Below are 15,907 nucleotides of genomic sequence, written 5' to 3'. Positions count from 1 at the left end.
ACTTTCAATAAAGTACTAACAGCCGTATATTTTTAACTCCAAAATATCCAAACCGCTTTCCCGCCCTCACGTCTCGGGAGTTCACAACTCTGCGATCGTCTACTCGGCCTGTATCTTGTCACCGTTGATCGATTGGTTGAGTCCAGCTCTTAAACCGGAAGTGTTAGGAGCCAGCGAGGGTAGTTTAGTGTACTAGCCGCATGCAAGATGGTGGCCACCAGACGAGGAGTCACCGTGTCCACCCCAATGAAAGTAAACCCCGACCAGTCCGCTGATGTCCCGGTACGTATGACAAAGACGTGTTCGTTAAAAGCCGCTAAAGTCCAGAGACTCAGGAAAGGTTCGGCTCGATGCGCAGGAGCCGCGTCACGTGTCTGTTAGCTTGAGCGTGCGCAGCTGCTCGAACTTCACGTGGACAACATCCGTGGCAGCAGAGTTAGCCAACGTGTCGGTGTTGTGAAACAAAGTGGATAAAACGATCCCGTAACGAAAACAGACGAGACTCGACGGAAAATGTTTGTCGCCCAAACATCGATCCGGAATCGAATAATAATGAATTAAATAGGAGCAGAGTGAAGATGCATCAGTTAGACACGTTGTCAATTCATCCACTATTTCGGCCTCTGGTCAGCATGTATCCCTTGGTGTAGATTTATGTATTTATCAAAGCTAAATGAATCCCCTTTAACTTTCATAATCTGCCGATATGTGGTTCAATAGGTTCAAAGATCCGGCTCTTTAGTTATGTTAAGCAGGAGAAATAACTCCTTCTATTCACCGGGTGACTTTTCCTTCATAAACAGTGACTATTTTATTCTTGCTCAATCACTCACACATCATCCTGCTCATCAAATCTGATCTAAATTTTTATAAAATGTGGACCCACTTTTAGATTGCAATAATCTCAGGTAGAAATGAATCCTCAGACCGGCTGTACAGGTCAGAAAGACTCAGGAGTGACGAATTGTAGGTTTCAGTCTTTAATGTTATTTGTTGATCATAAGAACGTTTTAATGTCTATTTCCTCTTCTCATAACACCAGCTGTACAAATACCATTTTACTTCTGTCCAACAGGCCACTCCTTCCACTAGTCGGAGAACCAGGCGCACTGTCGGGGAGAAACGTGCAGAAAGTCCGACCCAAAGCCTCCCTGAGGAAACCAGCAGCCAGCTGGAAAAAAACAAGGGACCACTCAATCCATCGCCACCTACGTCCCTGTTAAAAAGATGCACAAGGGCCGCCAGACTGCACAGTCCAGAGCAGACGTGCACACCGGTGGAAATGTCCGACGTGGACTCGGTCTGCTCTGTGATGTCTGACGCCGAACTACCAATGACGCGCACCAGGGGGAGGAGGAGACTACAGCCTCAGCTGGTAAGTCAGGAAGATGATGACGTCTCCGAGGTGGAATCGTGCTCTTCCGCGGTGTCAAACACGGGTGTCCGCAGGAGCACACGGAGGAAGGTGATTCCCAGACGCCTCGTTGAGGTCGGCGACTCTGTGTCCCAGAGAGTCACCAGGAGTCTCAGAAAAACGGCACGCGACAGATCATCTGCCATGCGGCAAACCGAAGACGTGGAGCTCTCGGACGCCGACAGCTTCGTGTCCAGCGTCTCGGGAGCTGAAACCTCCAAGTCCACCGCTCGCAGAGCGACGACATCCAGAAGGCAAACCGGGCCGATCCCCGCCTACCTGGACGAAACCTCGGATGCCCCTCAATCACCGGCCTCGAGAGCTCGACTGAGCCGGGCAGCTAAAGCGAGTGCCGCGGCTGCCGCAAACGTCGAGTACCAATCCTGCGACTCCGAGGGGTTCGAGTCGGGGCCCCATTACAGCCGGAGGACTCGCGGGCAGAGAAAGACCGAATCGACCCGTCCCGGAAATGTGGACTCTGACTCCGAGACGACCGACAGCCGTTCCCAGACGGGCACCACGAGTCACATGACTCGGGCCACCAGGCGCTCACTCATGGACTGTAGTATTATTTTAGATAAAGCTGAGGTCAGTTCAATCAATGATGCCACATTAGAAAGTACAGCGATCCTGGAGGAAGCAGACTGCACGCTGGTGGAAGCGAACCAAACCCTGGAGGAAGGCCGGATTTGTACTGATCTCACACCAACTGAGGCAGCTGCAACAAGTGCGGAAGGGGGAGTAATTCTCGTTTCTGAAGACGAATCCTCCAATGTGACCCTCAAGATATCAGACAGTCCGGCTCGTGCCGCGGAAGCTCTAATTAAACCCGCAGTGACCGACGGACACCAACAGGAGGAGCCGTGTGCTCTGAATGGAGACTGGGAAGTCTCCGAGAAGATGACGATGCAGGACGCAATCCAGCCCGTAAAGACGGGGAAACCTCTCCAATCCGCTACGGTAACACTGTGTGAAAGCGCTTTTGTAATCCCAGAGGAGACTGAAGAGATGGATGAAGCCATGGAAGTTGCTGATGCGGAAGCCCGCGCGCCACAGGGAGACGAGGTGGCTGTGAAAACTGGGCCCAGCGAGGAGGAAAACCCAGCTGGATCCAACACGGCGCAAGTTGAGTCCATTCAGGTGCCGTCCAGCCAGCGCCGGAGCATCACCGTGGATTCTGACCCGGGACGGAAACCGAAAGACGTCGTGGTTGTCGAGAATACAAAAATCATCAGCCTGCTGGACAGCGACGAGGATGAGGAATCTGAAGATGAGGAGGTTGACGGTTCTTGGGAGGAGGAAGAGGAGCGAGCAAGAGCTTCCCACAAGTGTGGAGCAGCAGCAGCTTCGTCCTCTTGTGGGCTGTTTATGATCGACACGCGGCCCGGGCAGGAGGTGGATGAGCAGTACTACGAGAAGCCAACCGAGGTGGAGCAGGAGGGGCAAGATGAGGAGTTTGTTGATGAGGAGGGGGGCGACGACGATGATGAAGATGCACAATTCCTTTTCTCAAGTAGAAATCCTCTGTTGTAAGTATATGAAAGTAAGGATTACACACATGTACAAGTAGTCATACACTCGGTGTATATATTGGAATAGATTAAACTATACTAAATGTTACAGCTACGGCTAGCAGCCCCTTATGTTAGCGTAGCATAAAATGTGTCTACTAGCACCTCTAAGCGCCCTGATTGACAGCGATGTTTTGACAGGTCAAACAAATCCGTGTGTTAATTGTGCTTTAGAGCTCGCTTTTATTCCGTGCTGATATCACCTGCTTCCTGGAGTCTTTTCTTGGGATTTGTTTATAATGAACTAGAATTACTGCCTTGTAGATAAATTACTCTACCAATTGGTGAATTACAGCCAAGTGGAATCACATCATTTAATCCTAGTGGAACCGAGCTCAGCCACGCTCATTTTTATAGCTGTTTTTTTAAACGCTGCTTGATAACACATTACTTTATAAAAGTAATTTTTACCCGTGCAGCAGTTTGAAATCGTTAGAAACAGTCAGACACGACCGCTCTTCCTGAGGACTTTTCTTTGTGCCAATTGGTTCCAGGAAGGGGATGTCCAGCCGCATCGACCCCGGCATCAGACTGAAGGAGCTCGGGGGCTTGTACATCAGTTTGGACGGCAGCCAGTCAAAGCCGGTTTCCAGCTCGCTGCGAAAACGGAAGGTCCCGGATGTGGTAAATGAGTAATTGATCTTTTGAAGATTATATTTATTCAGAATGTATATTGAACGTTGTAGCTTGCAAGCACAGGCAATGCCGCCTGAGATGATGTAATTTGTTGTCTTTTACGATTCAAGTGTTTTCTCTGAGAAGAAGGCTTTGTGTCTTGATGCTTTTAATGTCCACAGGTGATGAAGAAGAGCGTGATGGGACCAGACTTTGAGAAGAAGGACGCAGTGCCTCCGTACAGTGAATCTAAAAACGCCGTGAAGTTGAAGAACCGGGTATGTTTAGAAAGCTGTGCTTTGGTGTGAGATCTTGTCATTTGTGGAATCAATTATGATGAAATGTCGTGACCCAATTCCCTCAAACGTGAAACGCTACAGCAGATTTCTGGCTTCTCCAATACATTTTAAAATGACCATGTTTTTCCCCAGACGGAGAGGGAGAAGTCAACCGGAGATGGTTGGTTTAATATGAAAGCCCCCGAGATGACCAAAGAGCTGAAAATGGACCTCAAAGTCCTGAAGATGAGAGGCTCCTTGGATCCAAAGAGGTTCTACAAGAAGAACGACCGAGACGGCTTTCCCAAATATTTTCAGGTTAGTGGAGTAATGGACTCGATAGTGGAAGACAATCCTTTGATGACTTCCCTTTTCTGCTTTACATGGCGAATGTGGCAAAACGTTGTTTTTAAATAACTCATTTTACCACCGCAGAGAAGATCGTATGAGACTTGTGTTCATTTTATCCCATCGATGATCCTAAATGTTCCATCATGCTCCACACTGAGGAGTTTGCCTACATGTGCCACGTGCTTTAGTCAGCCACACGTTGTAGCCGGCCTCTCCTTCCTGTGACAGGTTGGTACGGTGGAGGACAGCCCGGTCGACTTCTATCACTCCCGTCTTCCCAAGAAGCAGAGGAAGAGAACGATGGTGGAGGAGCTTCTCGCCGACGCTCAGTTCAGACAGTAAGTCAAAGACTAAGCTCCTTTTTCTTTTTACTCATGTTGGCTTCATTATGTCACAGGGATTAATGGTAGGACCAAATACGGTGTTTTCTATCAATGTCCAGACAAACCATCCATCACAACACAATATTTTATTGTGGCTCTTACGTCACAGCACAACAGCAGCGCTCAGTGAGCACACTGGTCGGTTTGCTCCCATTACTGCAGACGTATAACGTGACCTTTCCTTCTGTCTCACCAGGAGCAACAAACTGAAGTACCAGCACATTATGATGGAAAGAGCGGCACAAGGAGGTGGCAAGAAGAGGAACAACAACAACAAGAAGAAGAATAAATCCCGTAAGAAATAGATCCGAGGACACAATGTTTGGTTATGGACGATAAACAGTCAGTGCTTTTGTAAGACTGTAAATGCTTGTATGCAACTGAAACCTTTTTAATGAAATGGGGTTTAATATTCCAAACATGCAGCTGCATAATCATAGACTTTCTAAATATACGTGCATCATATGAACATTAAAATGTGTCTTGACTGGCACCAGTGACAGTAAATCCAACTCATTTTTAAAGTCTGGCTGGTAACACTTCTCGTTTGGGTTGAAAGAAATAAGTGATCAGTGATTATTTCTGAATATTAAAAAGATGGACCCACGGTGTCATTTAGAACATGACACTATGAATTGACTGCAAACAAATTGGTGCCCTGAACTGGAATTGAAGTTAAAGGAGATCATGATTAAAGTTTTGAAAACAATTTAGATAAGAATACAAATCCGATGTATTCTGATTAGATCTTTGCTGGACATTAAGTCAATGTACTCCTTGCATTAAAGAGGTTGAGTCACTGTTTCTTCTGTGGAATGGAAAACCTTGTCGATATTCAGAATCCTTCAGAGTTGAGTCTGCGAGTACAAATGCAGCTTAAGAACAAAAGATGGAATTCATCTGCGGTGGTTGAATGAAACCGTCACACGGAAGTGTGTTGCAACCGGACTGCCTCAATGTTGAAGACAAATGTGCACTGAGGATCTTTCTCTATGCTGAGGCTAAATGTCTTTGATCTGCTGTTTCATGGATCACTTTTGTCCCTCATGTCCCCCCCGTGTCTCTCGGCTACTTTCTGATGAGTCCTTAACAGCTGCAGCTTACACACAAACTTGTACTCGAGCCATTTCCATTCACGCCTTTAGAGATAAGATGCCTCTGTTGGAATTTTTAAAAAACAGCTGGTGGGAGGGCAAATTGACTTCCCTTTTTAGAGAAACAAAGAAAACAGCGCAGCGATTCCTCGGGAAGATCTACATTTTGTATGAACATCAAAGGGAATCGACGTGTTTAAGAGGGAGGTTGTTACTCCGACTGATTCCACTATTCCGTTAACCAGCACATCTGGAAGTTAAAGGTCCAGGGTGACTTTGGCGTCCCAGGAGATTTTGTGTGTGTGCAGGATCCTCTGAACTCTGCTGTGGATCTCCTCGCAGTAGGATGGACCTGGCCGACTGTTCTGGAGCCTGAGCGGTAAAAAAAACAAAAACCTTTATTAACGCAGTTGGTCATGGATACACACCTACAACATCTATCGCTTTGTATTGATAAACTAAAAGTGAAAAGGCACCTTTTTCTTATTTTTCTCCGCTTAGTAATCTGCTCAAATTCAGATTTGAGGTCTTAGTCGAATGAGGTTTTTTCTTTGACTGCTATTCTCAAATAAAATAATCATGTTTTATGATTTTTCAACTTTGCCTTTGGTTTAACAACCAACTTCAACAGTTTACTATATCGAGAATAATAAAGTCAATTAACTTTTTAACATTGTCTGACCTAATATTTTGAGTCTCTCTTCCCATGATATTTTATTACCTCAGTTGTACAACTTCTAAACAGAGGTTGTCAAAGTGATCCCTTTTGTCCACTAGTCTGTGCTGCAACACAAGATGTGCAAGTGAATGCAAAAAGGACACTACCCGCAAACTGAAGTTATACTTTGAAAAACTATATAAATGAATGCATTAAATGTGTATCCTCTTAAATTCTACCTTTTTTGTGCAAACAAATTAATTAATTAATTTCACAATTGACCAAAAAAAATGGTGCATTTCATCTGGAGGGATAAATGAGTCTGCGAGTCGACAACAGGCAGTTATGCAATCTTGCGTTGACAGACCGACCGAAGTGAACACTGATGAACTCATTGCCTCTCGTGCCGGCCTACTTGTCGGGGCGATGAGGTGACGCTGGCTCACACTTTGTGGAACGGAAGCTTTTCATCCGTAATCAGATAAACCGGCTACCTGCTTCAAAAAGTCATCAAGGACGAATCATCCAGAGACATGAATAGACTGAGTCTTCGGGGCTTAGGGAGCAAACGTTGCCACTGGCATCTGTCATTTTCTTTATAGATCAAAGATGCGGGGTAAGACGTGCCCCTCTGCCTGACTGCGGGAATCTACAAAGGCCTGCTCTAATCCCCCCCCCCCCGTCTAAAACTCCTGTCGCCGTTTCAATTGAGGGAAAAGTATCATTCATTTCCTACAATTTACTTTGCAGTTTAAGATTGACTATTGATTTTAATGTTTATTTATGGTCTGTGCAGTGGGCAAACAAACAACACGGCACAGCGGTCGCGTTCGCTGTGTTCAACTCGCAGCTGCCGTGATCGATGACAAGGTCTCCTCTGAATGTATTAGCGCCGTTCATCGGGTCAAATGCATCAGACTCGAGCTGAAACCTAAATCAATACCATTTTCCTCTTTTGTTTTCCCTTCTCCCTGCCTCCCGATTCAGTAATGAACAAAACATGACAAGACATCAGCTCGTGTAATTTAAAAGGTGGAGGGGAAATCATCCCGGCTGTCGAGTGTGATCAAAATTAAAGATTGGATGTGTATGAGCTCACGCACACACACGCACGATGTGACTTGCATCTCACAGGATTGCCACGTATTTGGAAACTCATACAGGTGTCTCTTTGACTTGTAAGATGTTTTGCGTAAACACAGATGATTCCCACAGATATGTGTGAGGTAAACCCACTAAAAATGTATATATTTTCCTCTGCTTTGGCATCAGTGAACAAAATCAGCTGGTTTATATTATTAGATTATATAATACACCTAACATATCTGAGGTTTCCCACATAAAGGTAACATTCTATGACTAACATTGTTCATAATATTGACCTGCCTTTTGCTTTATTATCATCCCTGAAGCGGCTTTGATTTAACATTTTCCAAACAATTTTAAAGGTAGAGAGTTTACCTTTCTCTGAGGGAATATCCGAGCTTCAGAGTCCTCCTGGAGTCGGCCGGGGTCAGTGTGGACTGCGCTGCGGCAGCAGCTCTCACAAAGCTTCTGGACTGTGTCTCTGGAGACCACCGGGCCGCCACAGAACCCGACGTGTCCCGCGAGACGTCTCGTTGCTATAGATTTATAGCAACATGAACATTCAATGTTACCAAGTTAGTTTGGATAAAACTGGTATGCTAAAATCTCTTCGAAATCCTTTTCTAAGAACAAAGTGTCTGAAACAGTTGTGTTAGTCTGGCTACGAGTGACAGTGTTTGAAATGTTATAAAGAAGCTTACTGTGGCTGCTCTTGGTCTGTAACTGCCTTGTAGAGAAGAATCTACAATGAAAAAGGTTTATCATCACGATAGAATATTCAGCTTTTTGACAGATGAATATCAGTATATCAATATACAGTACATTTCTAAATGTTAAGTGTACTCCTTTAAACATCAGGACCATTTATAGACAAAGTATGTTAGACATACAAGGACTTTGACATGGCAGTTGGTGCATTACATTGGACAATAAGACAAATAACACATGTTGAAAATGATCAATTTACAAATCCAAAAGCAGTGACGCCCAACGTGGGGCTCGAACCCACGACCCTGAGATTAAGAGTCTCATGCTCTACCGACTGAGCTAGCCAGGCAGTTGCTCAACACCTCCACATTGAATGTGTTAAATGATGACAATTTTTATCATCATCAAACCAAAAATATAAATGCAGCTAAATAATTGTTTTGAAAGACTCAACCACTTCTTATCATGGCGACGCAAAACCTCAAACAAAATAAATCCATTTTCACGACACAAAACAAACACTTACAGACCACTTTCCTCTGCAGCAAGCATAGCATGACCCGAGGAACACGCATGTAACAATCCGTGTATTAGTTTTTGCATGTGGAGGCGAGGGCCTACCTGTGTGGTCGGCTGCCAGGTTGAAGGCGTGTTGATGGATGCTGAGATTGTGTGGAGCAGAGAAAGGCGGTTCATCCACAGACGCACCAGTGCAGCGAGGGACCTGGGATAAAACAACAGAAATACAACCTGCTGTCAAACAATATCATTAACTCAACACCGTTGTAATTTGATTCATGGCTGCATAGTAAAACAAATGCACAGCAAGGTTGTTTTGGTATTTTTCCTCTTGACATTTAAGCGGCATCCAGATACTGACATATTAATCACACAACCTACCGACTTCAAATAAAAATTAGATGACATTTGATCTTGTTGTGTATTTTAAATCAACAACAGAATGCATCATCCACGCTTTAGTTTGCACAGAATAAAAGGAAAAACAAAACAAAGTTACCACCGCCTGCCTTTCATCTCAGCTGAAAATAATAATAAAGCACATAAATAACAAAGAAGAATAATGTCATGGTGCATTGGTTAAATGCGTTTCCTCTACACAAATGAACAGCGAGTTGAGGCAAATTCACCGTTGGGCTAAGCTACTTCATTAGGTATCTATTTGTTAATTGCAGCTTGACTCTTAATTACTGGGGTTAATTGCCCACCAAACAATGCCCCCGGAAAGCCACAGCCAAAAAAAAAAAAAAAAAAGTCTATTCTTGTAAATTCCTTTCATGTGTGAGACAAAAACAACAACTCTCCACCTAATCATTTCTTGTAATAACAGCATCTTAGTGCATTCATATCCGAGGATTATATTTGATGTAATTGAAGAAGCAGGAATGCAGCAGGTAGCGGAGGGAGGGAGGCCGCGTGGTTCGTGTCCATCAGCCGTGTTCTCCCCGTGGCTGCGCGATCCGAGAGTCGCTCCCTTTTATATGCCAATATCGCACAGCGGCGGCGCGGCCATAATTAAAAGTGTGAACAAATAACTACGTAACCGTTTAAATGCAGGACCAGTGGTATTAAAGCACACTCAAGGCCCTCAGTGCGGATAATCAGCTCTGTAACACTCGTGCTCGCGGCGAAACGCTTTCGTGACGTCAAAATCCATTAACAGAGCAGGTAGAAAGATTAACACCGCGCTCTTATTGTGCCCTGCACTTAATCTGCCCACTAGATTATGTTCAATTCTGTGCAGCTCCCCACTGGAGGGTCGAACTACATCAATTCAGGATCCCATTCATTTCAACCCCTGTCCACGTGTGCGTTAATAGCATTAAACGCACCGACGCCTCGCTTTCCGCGTCACCTGGTTCCAGTCTACACGAATAAGCCTTCGCCCAACCGAGAAGGGCGGCCGGCTCTCGGTCTCCCCCCTGAAGCGGTGCGGCCCCAGCCGCAGATGGCCGAGCCGCTGCCTGCCGTCCTCTGAGAGCTGGCACATCTTGCGGTGGGTGTAAGGGGACAAGGCGCGCGCTCTGGAGGACACCGTGTGCTGGTGGTAGCCGGGGTTCGCAAAAGCTCGAGGAGACGCGTGTCGTCGTCTTCCCTCCTCGTCCTTCGGGGGACTTCGGCCAGGCGTGGATGAAGAGGGGGGGCGTCTGGACGACGAGGAAGGTGCAGAGTTTGTAAGTCCAGCCGCAGCTTTTGGCTTTTTCTTCCCGCCCCTTCGGGAAACACGGTTTGCGTCGTCGGTTTTGGGAAAATTCACGTGGGACGGCGAAGAATTTTCCGCTGGAGCCCGTCTGTCCCGGGCCGAAGGTGGTCTCACTGGAGAGAGGCGGCAGGTCTGGGTAAACGGGGACAGAATACGAGAGGGGGGGGGGGGGGGGGACAATGTTGATGCATTTGGTGAAACAAAGCCTTGATTTTGAGGTGACACATTACATTTATCTCAGCAGATTTATCAGCAGACCACAACGTCGTTCCTTCACACAAGCGTCAGCCGTCATGGCGACGCTTGTCCTCCGTGGACAGAATCTGTAAACCATCAGCTAAATCCTTAAGTGTTACAACAACAGCAGCTCTCGCAGTCGGCACTGCCATGGAGACAACCTCTGCGCAATCGCTTTAATAAACCTAATGGCCGCTAACATCATTCTCCGATGCAATGTGCCAGCCAGGGATAAATAAATTAAGACTAAATGTTAATTGCATTTGATGGCCATCTCCAGTCTAATATGATAAAGAGGCATTACCTGGCTGTAAAACAAAGATAATCAAAATGCTAATTAGGGAACTCACAGAACATTAAAACAATGTTTAAGAGAAACTAAATGATAAATAGATTATTTTGCTAGTTGCCATTTGAGATTGGTATGATTCAATAAATCTGAGGAATGTATGCTCTCCGACCATCATCTTTAACACCAGCTCTTCTGTCTGAGAGTTTATCAGTATTCCTGTCAGCGACTGAGGATTAGCTGCTCCACAATGCACACAATGTTAATATCCCAACACTAAACTGGTGCAATCCAACGTAAACCGTACAACAATCTGGCAAATGCACTGGCTAACACACTGACTAAAACCACCTGTCCTACTGTCTCCAATGGCCAAAAGAGACTTTTAGAACAAAAAAAGTTGTCCAGTCAGGGTCAGATTAGAGCACCCGGAAACCTGCAAAGAAAGACCAAGACATCGCTGAGTGCGTATTCATCACTGGCGTTTCAGATGGTTTGGGAAGATTACCCTGAACGTCTATTAGAACAGGACATGGTTTGTGGGGCGCGGGGGCGGGCAGTCCGGGAAATGCCTCTGCTGAGGAGCCATTAGGAGAGAAAATGGAGAAATTCTACTGTCTGACAGCCACAGCGGGGCTCCGGTCCAGACACCCTCCCCCCCCCCGGGGGGCCGGGAGAACACTCTGACAATCTGCTTCGCTGTCAGTGACGTCCCATTTAAACAAATAGCTTAGGTTGCCGCACCTGGGACGTGCATGGCAGTGTTTGTGACACCACATGCCAGCCGCTGTGTGATGGATGCATGATACAAACACGGCGGTTTGAGAAAAGATTTTCATTGTTTTTTTTTTGATGTGACACTCTTTTTGAGCCTTTTCCTGCTGATCTTTACGTGCGAGTAAAAAGCCGGAGACAGTTCCAACTATTTAGCCTTTGAGTATACTGCATGAGTCTGTACAACCTTTACAAAATGACAGACTTTTTTGCATGCTTTATCCCATACCCAGATTTAACTTTGCTGACGGTTAACGCATTTTTTAGAAGCCCAAACTGCAAATCTGAGTCCACCTACATTTTGTTGTTTTTTTTTATTTTTATCCTGGAAGTATTTTTGACATTTGACCCACTTAAGTCTTGACATGAAGGGGTAGATGCAATTTAGCTTTAGAATACTTCTTCACCAGGGATTTTTTTTTATCATTTAGAAGAAAAAGAAAAATTTCTAAGCCCAATGTCCTTTTTGTTTGAGGTTGGACAAAAATCTTTCTCCTGGAGAATCTTTGGGAGTAAACATACAAGCAAAAGAAAAATAGAGAGGAGATTTGTCTAAAAAAGTACAATGTTATTTGACGGAAAGATCAAAAAGGTACCCTTAAAAATCAATGAGGACACAGTAGCAAAGATACCGGGGACCATTCTTTTGGATAGTTCATGTGAAAATGACTGGCTGTCCGCCTGGTTCTGTGACAAATATTGTGAAAACTCTCATCTAGTCAGAGATGAGAGAGAAGCCTCGCAATCAACATCACAAATCTGCCTCCCCATAATTACATTCACAAGGAGAGAACATATCCCCTTGAAACGCCGCCAGTGTGGATAGATAGATGCAGTAGCCATGGCAACAATAGAAGGTGCATGGTAGGAACAGAAAAATGTGATGGCGAGCGATAGCACTCATCAGAGCTCTCTTGAGATAAATCTTTAGTATTCTAGCTTTGGTCAAAACATGAATGCACAGTACAAAGCTGTGATGTGTTCAAATTCAAGACATTTTGAGCGGTAATTCAGGCTGATCGACACACACATTGTGCTCGACGTACGAGTGGCACTTTGATGGGTTTTTAATGTTTACATTTCAAACAAAGCAGGTTGGAAGAGCCATACATGTGATAACCCTAATCTAAAGTGTTTTACAAATCAACAACAGACAAACCAGAAGCAGTCCAAAGCTCCAACCAATTTGAAAAACTGTGTGTGACTGTGTGTGTGTGTGTGTGTGTGTGTGAGGGGTGAGTAGGTAAAGATATACGAGATGCAATAAGAAGACACACTTACAGGTGAGGCAGGCAAGCCGTCTCTCCTCTCAATCTCTTCTATGTCTGATGTCGTGGCAAACTCCACTTTGGGGGAGATTCCCTGGAGGGAGAAAGACCACAGGTACAAAGACAACACCTTTAGCCGACAAACAGACGGATAACAGCACTGCTTGGAACACCAATTTACACTCACAAATTCTTCAATCTTTGCCTGACTGGAGAAAAACAAACAGCAGAAAAGAGAAAGGCCCCATTGATGTTTAAATAATATGGCATTTGGAAAGAGACGTCTAAATTGGTGGGTAGGCCTCAGACAGAAACACATAAAAGCAATGGTGAAGCCATTTAAATATGCCAGTTAGTGCCTAGCAAAACAAGGGGGAGGATAACAAAGCCAACTGCAGGAGGTAGGGAGAGAAAGATATGATATAAGAAGAGGGGGGAAATGACAAAATGGCAAGCTGCAGAGTGAAAGGAGAGCTTCTGTCGGATGCTCCATATGGAAAACTTAGGTGCCAATCAAGCTGGATCACGATGTCACTGTGACACGAGAACAACGCTTTAACGCGTCCACTGACAGACCTGCATTGACTAAGAGCAGTGTGCAGTCGCTCATGTAATGTACATGCTGAACTGCTCAAAGTAACAGAAAAATACATAAATAAAAGTACAGACCCTTCAACGTTACTCCAAATTGAACATTTAAAAAAAAAAAGCTATTCATTGACAATTTAATTAAGGACAAACATTTTACTCACCAGTGAGCAAACTGTGTGTATAATGTGGTAGAAGTAGCGTTAAAGATATATTTGCCATTCCTTCACTGAATACACATAACGCATAATAATATCTAACGTAGTCGATTAAGATCTGCTTGTAAAAGCTACTTTTACACTTTGTTGTAAAAATAAGTCACTCGATAAACGTGTGTCTTATTGCTTACACTTAAAAAGTAACTTTATTACTCCTTTGTTGACTCTTTCATGGGCGCGGGTGTTTAATGACGTTTAAGAAATAAATCAAATGAAGAGATGGAAATCAGCCCACAGGGAAGGAGGATGATCTCCTCATCAGTATCTCTCGCTCTTCGGCTCCTACTCCAGGACTCGTTCTGGGACCAGGGTACAGGAAATCTCTGCTGCTGTCCTTCATCGTGGCTAGGACGTCACCCTCTAAAATCCACACAGAGAGTAAACAGAAACACACACACACACACACAAGCCATGTTAGAGATGCTGTGTTTTGCCGAGTAATAAATATGCCCATATGGCATAATCAGAAAGCATACCTGGAGGCACCAACTGAATCAGCTCAAAAGATGTTGTGTCAGCTGAGAGGAAGGAAAGCACAAAGAGACAGCGAGCTAATGATCAGTATCACGGCTGATAGCTTATAAGCTTGCACGGCAGAGGATTCAGGGCTTAGAGAGACCAGGAAGCAAATCCCAAAAGTCCGTTTACCTTCCAGGAGGTCGGCTACGTCAGCAGGGTCAACAACGCCAGGGAAAGTCTGGTAAAACAGAGTGCAGCCAAAGCAGATCGATACTTAAACAACAAACAGCCCCGTATCTAACTGTGCACGACTCCCAGGGGGAACGATGGCCTTTTCTATCAGAGGACGAGCCCCGGATGTTCAGATTGGAGGGCTGCAAGTTCAAATGCAATGACGAAATGAAATGAGGAAAAAAATACTTCTAAGACGCAGACTTGAACCTTGCTCTTTTGTAATGAAAAGTACAATAAATATGCATTGATAGGATTCAACATATTGTATTTTCGGAGAAACATGCACTATTTCTGTAAAACAATCCCCACAGACACACAGTCGATCTACATCATCGCCTGTGACTCAAGCTCATTTTTCATCCTCACCTTGACGAAACACATGTTATGGTTGAAGAGTAAAGGGAACACAGGGGGCAGACGGGGGGTCTTCCTGTACTGGCCCATCACACACACACTGAGGTACACATCGCTGTTGTTAGTCAGCAGCACTCCCGGACATGTGACCTGCACGCAAACAGTGTGATGAAGGGACTGCAGTCGCTGAACAACATTGTGTTGGTTTTGTAAGCATCCTTTACTGGCTGATTCCCGTCAGTGTTCCATCAAACAGAGTTTCCCTTTGCAGGATAAACAAAATAATAATACAAAATTACACATTTTTAAAATGAGCATCATTTCAAATCTCTTTGAAGTTTAAAATGTATCTAAAGTTAGTTTACATATCTGATATAAAAAGCACAAGTGTGCAATTAAGTTTCCACATCAGGCGAACGTTCTTCATTTAAGTCAAATGACAACAGTTTACCACCGAAAATTCTAAACTCTAAACATTTCCAATGCAAATACATCTAACGCTTCACCCTGACCCAAGTGGTATAATATTTATATTATAACGTAAAACTCTTATCTAACGCCACAGCCGTTACAAAACGTAACATTTAAGTCACAATCCTTAGCTGACGTCATCGGCTAACGTTCCTCGAGGATCACTAAGGAGACGGAAAGGAGCGTGAGCTCGCTAGCTAGCTCGCGTTGACTGACGTTGCCTTCAAATGTGAGATTTGCCACAAAGGCGCAGCGTAATGATGCACTTAACTGCCCGGATGTGCAGGTGTACGGTACACCTGAGAGACGCGGGCCGCACCGCGGCGGCGGGAAGCCTCCTCTTCCTCGCTGAAGCCATTCAAGACAAACTTTTCGAAGTTGGTTGCCATGGCAGACGGACGGAGCGGATGTGCGGTCATGTGATCAAGGAGTGACAAATCAAAAGCGCCCTCTCGTCGCGCGCGCGCGCACGCACGCGCTCGTTTGACATCGCCGTCTGCCTCCGCCTTTCAAACATGGTAATCTCGTCCCAAATGTGTAACACAGTGCCCTGCATTTTAAAAAGATGTAGCTAAATAATAATCAGAGATGCTTCGTCGACAAACAGCTACATGAGCACAAAGAGTTGTATAGATG

The 15,907-nt window shown here is 44.9% G+C and overlaps 2 protein-coding genes and 1 non-coding gene across 3 annotated transcripts; 1 reads left to right on the top strand and 2 right to left on the bottom strand.

Annotated features, from left to right (window-relative positions):
* Positions 1–65: 65 nt before the first annotated feature.
* Positions 66–6,377, top strand: dnttip2 (deoxynucleotidyltransferase, terminal, interacting protein 2). The gene is made up of 7 exons (XM_040184980.2): positions 66–282; positions 1,076–2,943; positions 3,480–3,609; positions 3,783–3,878; positions 4,032–4,196; positions 4,458–4,567; positions 4,809–6,377. Exons 1-7 carry the CDS (start codon positions 208–210, stop codon positions 4,915–4,917), a joined length of 2,553 nt encoding a protein of 850 aa, XP_040040914.2. The 5' UTR covers positions 66–207; the 3' UTR covers positions 4,918–6,377.
* On the bottom strand, positions 4,589–15,788 carry spata6 (spermatogenesis associated 6). Its single transcript, XM_040184982.2, has 11 exons — positions 15,543–15,788; positions 14,813–14,950; positions 14,402–14,450; positions 14,230–14,271; positions 13,989–14,113; positions 12,961–13,041; positions 10,068–10,511; positions 8,780–8,882; positions 8,152–8,192; positions 7,826–7,986; positions 4,589–6,078 (listed from the first exon to the last, which is right to left on the bottom strand). The coding sequence occupies exons 1-11, from the start codon at positions 15,627–15,629 to the stop codon at positions 5,964–5,966; spliced, it is 1,386 nt and encodes a 461-aa protein (XP_040040916.2). The 5' UTR covers positions 15,630–15,788; the 3' UTR covers positions 4,589–5,963.
* Positions 8,435–8,507, bottom strand: trnak-cuu (transfer RNA lysine (anticodon CUU)). The gene has a single exon. It is a non-coding gene; the product is annotated as a tRNA-Lys (tRNA).
* Positions 15,789–15,907: the final 119 nt, after the last annotated feature.

Source organism: Gasterosteus aculeatus, chromosome 8, assembly GCF_964276395.1.
Source record: "Gasterosteus aculeatus chromosome 8, fGasAcu3.hap1.1, whole genome shotgun sequence".
Classification (NCBI taxonomy): domain Eukaryota; kingdom Metazoa; phylum Chordata; class Actinopteri; order Perciformes; family Gasterosteidae; genus Gasterosteus; species Gasterosteus aculeatus.
This window is presented reverse-complemented; position numbering and strand designations above follow the sequence as displayed.

What these genes read in the sequence shown, in the direction of transcription:
- dnttip2 (XM_040184980.2), top strand. Translation starts at nt 208, where the DNA reads ATGGTGGCCACCAGACGAGGAGTCACCGTGTCCACCCCAATGAAAGTA. An exon ending in CCGTGAAGTTGAAGAACCGG is followed by an intron (nt 3,879 to 4,031) that starts GTATGTTTAGAA and finishes GTTTTTCCCCAG; the next exon opens with ACGGAGAGGGAGAAGTCAAC. An exon ending in GCCGACGCTCAGTTCAGACA is followed by an intron (nt 4,568 to 4,808) that starts GTAAGTCAAAGA and finishes CTGTCTCACCAG; the next exon opens with GAGCAACAAACTGAAGTACC.
- spata6 (XM_040184982.2), bottom strand. Translation starts at nt 15,629, where the DNA reads ATGGCTTCAGCGAGGAAGAGGAGGCTTCCCGCCGCCGCGGTGCGGCCC. An exon ending in GGAGATCATCCTCCTTCCCT is followed by an intron (nt 13,042 to 13,988) that starts GTGGGCTGATTT and finishes TTCTCCCTCCAG; the next exon opens with GGAATCTCCCCCAAAGTGGA. An exon ending in AGAGCCGGCCGCCCTTCTCG is followed by an intron (nt 8,883 to 10,067) that starts GTTGGGCGAAGG and finishes GTTTTATCCCAG; the next exon opens with GTCCCTCGCTGCACTGGTGC.